At 38.1% G+C, this 6,376-nt stretch overlaps 1 protein-coding gene across 1 annotated transcript; it reads right to left on the bottom strand.

The window, feature by feature from the left end:
- Window positions 1–346: 346 nt before the first annotated feature.
- Window positions 347–1,693, bottom strand: LOC118739926. The gene has a single exon (XM_036471427.1). It carries the CDS (start codon window positions 1,614–1,616, stop codon window positions 498–500), a length of 1,119 nt encoding a protein of 372 aa, XP_036327320.1. The 5' UTR covers window positions 1,617–1,693; the 3' UTR covers window positions 347–497.
- Window positions 1,694–6,376: the final 4,683 nt, after the last annotated feature.

Below are 6,376 nucleotides of genomic sequence, written 5' to 3' on the forward strand. Positions count from 1 at the left end.
AATCATTCCACTGTCAGTGCAAGTGAGCGAAGCGCCTGACTCTTATTTGCCGGCTTGAGTGTAAATCCACTTTGTGGTGGCAAAATTTACACAAAATGAATTTTGCAATTTCGCAATGGCGTGCACGTCAGCTAAGGACTCACTAACGAAACTAAATATTTGTATAAGCCAATGAAGTTCGCGAAATTGGATCCCAACTGGTAACGCGTATGGGTTAAAAACCAAATGAAAACACAATTTTTCGTTATAAAAACATTAATTTCGTTTATAGAAAGAATCGTTAATGCGAATATGAAAATATAAAACTACATATGTACATACATATGTATGTAAGAAACTACAACGACTATTAGCTATAAAAACAAAAAAGGAGTATGTAGTTGGCTCTGCGGGTAGTGCGTCAAAATAGAAAAGTGTTTTTTGATGAAATTATGTAAATGATTCCATTAAAACTAAGCTAACAATAATTTCTTTCCCATTCAGCTTACGCCAAGCGGCTACCAGGCATGCACGTAACTACTCGTGAACAGCAACGGTTCTTCGAAATGCGTTGGCACCACTTCCACCGAGTGCACAATCGGCTGCAGATATTCCTCGCTATCGGCGTGCGTGAAACTGCCCAAATGCTCCAGGTGCTCTACATCCGAATCGACGAGCACATAATCGGGCTCGGTTTCGATGAGCACTGCTGTTGCGGCATTGTTATTTTGCGTCTCGGGTGCCTGTTCGGCAGCAGCAGCAGCAGCAACAGGTACACTCACATCGTCGTTTTCTTTCTTGACTACTTCCTTATCTTGCTTCTCTGTTTCTTCCGAAATCGGTTTTTGGTCTTCTTCTTTCTTATCCGGTTTGTCAGCTGCTTTGGTTGGCTCGTCCGCTGATTTCTTGCCAAAGAGCGCATCGTGTACGCGCGTAATGAAGTTGGGTTTATCGGTGGCCTGAGCCTTGTGGTCCTCTTCACTTTCATTGCTTTCTTCGCTGGACTTCTCGCTCTCAGTTTGCACTTCAACACTCAGCTCGGTGGTCTCATCGGTAGAAACAGCTGTGTTGATGTCAACATCTTCGGGCTCTGAAATGTTCTCTTCCTGCTCGCGTGCGAGTCGTGGGGTGCTAAGGAGTAGCAACTTGGAGGATGACGGAGCGTTGGACACATACTCAGCGCTACTCAGTGGTACATCTTTTGCAAGATCATCGCTTTCGTGGGCGTTTACTTTAATGCTAGCCGCTTCGTCTCTGCTTAAAGCTGGCGTGAACTCCTTTTTGCTGTCATTGGTTGCTTCTGGCTTCTTTTCTTCCTCCTCTTTTTGCTCTGACTCCTCTTTTTTCCCGTCTACTGTATCCAAAGTAATCTCAATGCCATCTACGGGGCTCGGCGCTGGATCTAGCGAAGCTACAGCAATACTTACCATTGCATCTTGATCTCTGCTGAGCGCTGCAGAATCCGCCGCAGTTGGATCGTTGGTTGTGCTCTCCGGCGGATTACTTGCGCTAGCTTGCGCCGATTCCAATGGCGAGTCAGCTGGTTGCTCAGTGTTACGCAGTACGCCTGCATGTATGGGCGTTGCAGTGTAAACAATGATGCCTAACGCTGCCAAGAAAAGCAGTTTGTGCGACATTTTGAATCAATTGTAATGTATGTATTTTTAGGGATGGTTATTGTTGCTTCGATTTCAAGTTATTAACTGATTTTAATTCCGAATAACCCGGCCTTTATATAAAACAAAAAAATGTACGCTACGCTACGATTCTGGCATTCGCACCAGCAACTGAGCGCGAATATTCTCGGGCGGCGTATGTATTCGTAGAATATAATCTAGTATGAATTTGACCCTGGCAACGACCAATGGGGATTTATGTTTTGATTGTTAGCTTTTTGTTTTTGCTCAATTTTTTTATTTCAGTGAGTTTCGTAGAATTTGCTAATAGTTCGATTATCCAATTTTTTATATATGCATATATGTATATATATATATATATATATATATATATATATTACACCTGGCTGACTAAGTATGTTTACGAAATTTGGCAGCTAAATGCCTTTTTAACCGTCGTTTTGCCGGAAATTGTAATGCACGTACTATTGCTTTTTGTATGTACATATGTATGCACGCAGATACCAGTTGCGTATCAGAATTAAGTGACTTAAACAACTACAAACCACATACATATGTACGTACCCTACAGGGAAACTCCGAACTAGCGAACCAAGTTTCTAGTTCTGTACTAGATCTTTATCGCCAAAAACGAACCGGTCCGATAGTAACTAGATCCTCACCGGTTCAAAAGCAGCGAAATGTGCTACTTAAAAAAAAAAAATATTTTACTTTACTTGTTAAAACTACAAATCGCTAGCTAAGAATGAAAAATTGCTGGTAAGTCCACTTTTTGTAAAAAATTATATTTTGATATCTAAAGGTTCAGTTAGCCTAGACTTAACTTAACTTACGTAAGAAATCGTCAATGAATACTCAACAAGTCAGCTTAGCCAGGAGCGAAAACATTTTTTTTTCTTTTCAGCTAATTGTCACTTTGCCGCCTATAAGCAACATCAAAAAATTTTTAAACAAAAATGTATTGCGTTGGCTAATATATTAGCTAACGTTACGTAAATTAAGTCTAGACTAAGTGAGCCTTTAGCTTTAGAACGGGGGCTAATTCTGTAGAAACGTGAAGTGAGAAGATTTTTCATAACTTCACATAAAATTACGATTCTGTTTTTAAATGGAAATAAATTCATTTGTCAAAAAGTTTTCACTGTGAAAACTTTTCTTCATAAAGCTTTGTTGGCTGTAAAAAAGAAAAGTTGGGCTTTTTTCTCAAAGCCATCATCTTATGGTAAAGATTGTCATTGTCTTAAACTCACAATAATTTACCAAATAATTACTTGCTAGGTGTTCATGGAAAAGCCTTTATTGATCGAGAAACGCATAGAATGATACAACGAAACGATAAAGTGAAAAAATTTTATTTTCATTGACATTGAATTTTTCATTTTCACTTCACAGTTTCGTAGAACCAGGATTGGTCCCCTGGTTCGGAACTATCGAAAAAGGGATGCAGCGGGGGGGATAGTTTGCTTTAAATAGATAATTATTTGACAGTTTTTTCGTTCATATACGCTTTCTTTCGCCACTTTACAGATGCTTTTTTCATAGTTTGGTAATACAAAATAAAAAATTATAATTGTATTATCATTTTGGGACCGGCTAAATTGGACAAAAAACTGGCTAACAACGGCTAAACTGTTTCAAATAAATTTCACATGTTTTATTTAAACAAATCACAAGTAGAGAGACTAGTTTTTGGAGAGAAGTTGCAAATTCAAGCTGGAAAAAATTTTACCAGCAAGCATTTCCAATTAGGAAAAACATATAATTGTGGCACATGGTTGGATTTTTTGTCGACGATAACTTGAATAAATAAGATCGTTAAATTTAAAAATTTACAAACTTGAGCGATTTTAAAATGAAAAATGTAAGTAAATACTTGTTTACCTAATTAATTTAGTTAGTTCCAATCATTTGAAAGGTACTCGGCTGAAAAAAACTGTATTCGTAATTGGAATGCAATCTCAACCAGAGTCGATAGAGGAAACCCTACAGTTACTACAACAAAGAAATTTAAACACGTATGTTGAAGAAAGTCGCACTAACAAGAAATATACTTGTAGATCCTATTTGTTTTGCCCCTCTGAAAGGATTTAAAAATTCTACACAAATTTCTTATGTTTGAAATGCAACCGGTGGACCGGACACTAGCTGGCAGGGAAACTTGCAAATTCCTGCAAATTTGCGTTCGTTCAGAAATTTGCAAGTGTCTCTACTTGAGAGAGAATTTGGGAGCATTTTTTCTTACTATCTGATATTTTGAATGATAATTCTCGCTGGATTATCGACGAACAAACCTATTGTTCCCAGAGAGTTTTGCTTTATATAGAAATTTGTGCTCTTTTATTTTCAATTTGACGCATTTCAGTGTTGGTTCTTTTCCTTCGGTTCTTGGAATTTAAATCTGCCTTATCCTGAGTTTCGCCCGAAAATTTTTATTCTGCCCATAGTAAATGCATGGAAACCAAAAGCGAAAAGTGAACCGATTCAGAGAAAATGAAACTCATGATAAGCATGATCCAACTATACAAGATCTGACAAGATGAAGCAAAAGAAAAAAATAATTCTCTGACTGACGTTTGTTATTTCGGCGCCATGTTATTTTCTTTGAAATGGACCAAAAGTAAACGAAGAGGAACTACGGCTATGTAGAGTGACGTTGAGCACAACCTTCAACTCCGTCCAAATTGGGAAGGACCTCTCCGCGCCGCTTGAGACCAAACGAGGTTTTAGACACGGCGATTCCCTCTAGTGCGACTTTTTCAATCTGATGGTGGAAAGCGTAATAAGAGCTGCCAATCTGAATCGCAGTGGCACCATGTATAGCAGAAGAACGATGCCGCTAGCGTATGCAGATCATATCGATATCGTAGGTCTAAAACAAAGGGACATAACCGCAGCATTTTCCAGTTAGTTGGACGATGTCGATCAAAGATGACCAGGCTTTGGGGGCTTTCGAGAGAACTATTCTACGCAAGATGTACGGCCCTGTTTTCATGGACGACGGGTATCGGGGAAGATGGAATGACGAACTGTATGAACTTTTTAACGTGAGCCGTATAAAAATACAGCGATTGCGCTGGTTGGACATGTTGTACGCATGGATGACGACGCTCCGGTGAAGAGATCCTTTGACTCCGCCCTCATGGGTGGGCAACGAAAGCAAGGGCGCCTGGCGCAACGGAAGAACCAAGTGCAGAAGGATCTGTCTGTGTTCGGGATGACCAACTGGCGCAAATTCGTACAGGAGAGAAGCAATTGGAGAAGCTTTTTGGTCTCTTCTCAAACCGAAAAACGGTTGTAGTGCCAAATAAGAAGAAGAATAATTCGAAAAGGTATTTGTTAAGTGCAGAAAAGGTGTATTTAAAGTAGAACTAGTATGAGGATATTTAACCAGAAACTTGTTTCAAAAACCAACCTCCCGATTACGTCTGCATTTTTCCTACATAATATTTCAGCTAGTTTCAAGGTTTTTTGTAGCAAAATATATAGAAATATATAGAAATGCATATGAAATTCACACATTCATAGTTTTAATATTCGCAGAGAACAATTTCGAATATTGCGTATGTATGACATATATATGTATATCGTATGTATATGTAAAGTAGAGTAGCTGCCGATATTTATAGAGAAAAAATATTGCTTAGAGCAAGAAAAATATACATACTTAAATAACTTTTACTAAATAAGTTTCTGTTTATTTGCCTCAAGCCACGTATTATTTGGCTTCCGATGGTCACCTTAGCACAGCGGTCATTTACATCTATTCAGCGCCCGGTGATGACTAGCCGTATGTACTACGTCGTTTATTCATTTTGATCACGTTTCCAATCAATTTGTGTTTCACGCAGGCCGTTTTGTTCATGCTAAATGTGAGAAATTAATAATAAAACTTTACAAATAAAAATGCATAGTGAAATTTGTTGCTACATAATAGCTTTTCTTTACGCCTTTTTTTAAACCATTACCAATGGTGATAGCTATCATTAGCAGTAACGGTTTGTAATCAGTATTAGGACCATTTCACACAAAGGCTTTGTTATCGAATTTAAAGTTAACATTAGTGTTTTCATAGTTATCGATATTGTTATTTTTATAGTTCTTGGTATTGCAATCAGTTTAAATACCACTAAGTTGTCGCTATCAATATCTTATATCTTGTTGATTTGTATTTGGCATCAGTATGAATGTATTCGGCATCAGTGTTTTTATCGTTGTTTGCTACCGTGATTGATGTTTTTATATTTATCAATTATTTCGCTAACCTTATCGATAACAGTATTGTCACCGTGGTCATTATCCTTATCCGCTTAGTTGTCGGGCTTTGTCATAGGTTAGGTAAGAATGGTGGGGCAAAACTAGTATGCCCTTGTAGCAGCTAAATGCCATTTTGATACCATATACCTCGAATGAATAAGTTGGGACCAACCGGCGCACCGTGCGTAATTTTGCCGATTTAGGGGAAGGACAATCATAGCACCCACGATTTTGGCTCTAGAAATTGTTTTGCGTTATGAACTTCTAATAGACCGTATGATAATGGTTTCTAAGCATGTACGTGACTTCATGTGTATAATATTTTGGGCATTTGCATGAAGCGGTCTTTGCACTCAAAAATTAAAAGTAATATATCTACATTAGTAACGGTCCAATCGGATTTATTTTTTCAATGTATATTGGTTGCATATGCAGGAATATTTTAGCAAAAGAAACACCCGATAAGTGGCGCCGACGAAATATTTTGAAATCCCGTATTTATGGAC

Source organism: Rhagoletis pomonella, unplaced genomic scaffold, assembly GCF_013731165.1.
Source record: "Rhagoletis pomonella isolate Grant_MI unplaced genomic scaffold, Rhpom_1.0 Rhpom_scaffold_00005, whole genome shotgun sequence".
NCBI lineage: Eukaryota > Metazoa > Arthropoda > Insecta > Diptera > Tephritidae > Rhagoletis > Rhagoletis pomonella.

Excerpts from the sequence above, each read along its gene's own strand:
- LOC118739926 (XM_036471427.1), bottom strand. The coding sequence starts at position 1,616 with ATGTCGCACAAACTGCTTTTCTTGGCAGCGTTAGGCATCATTGTTTAC.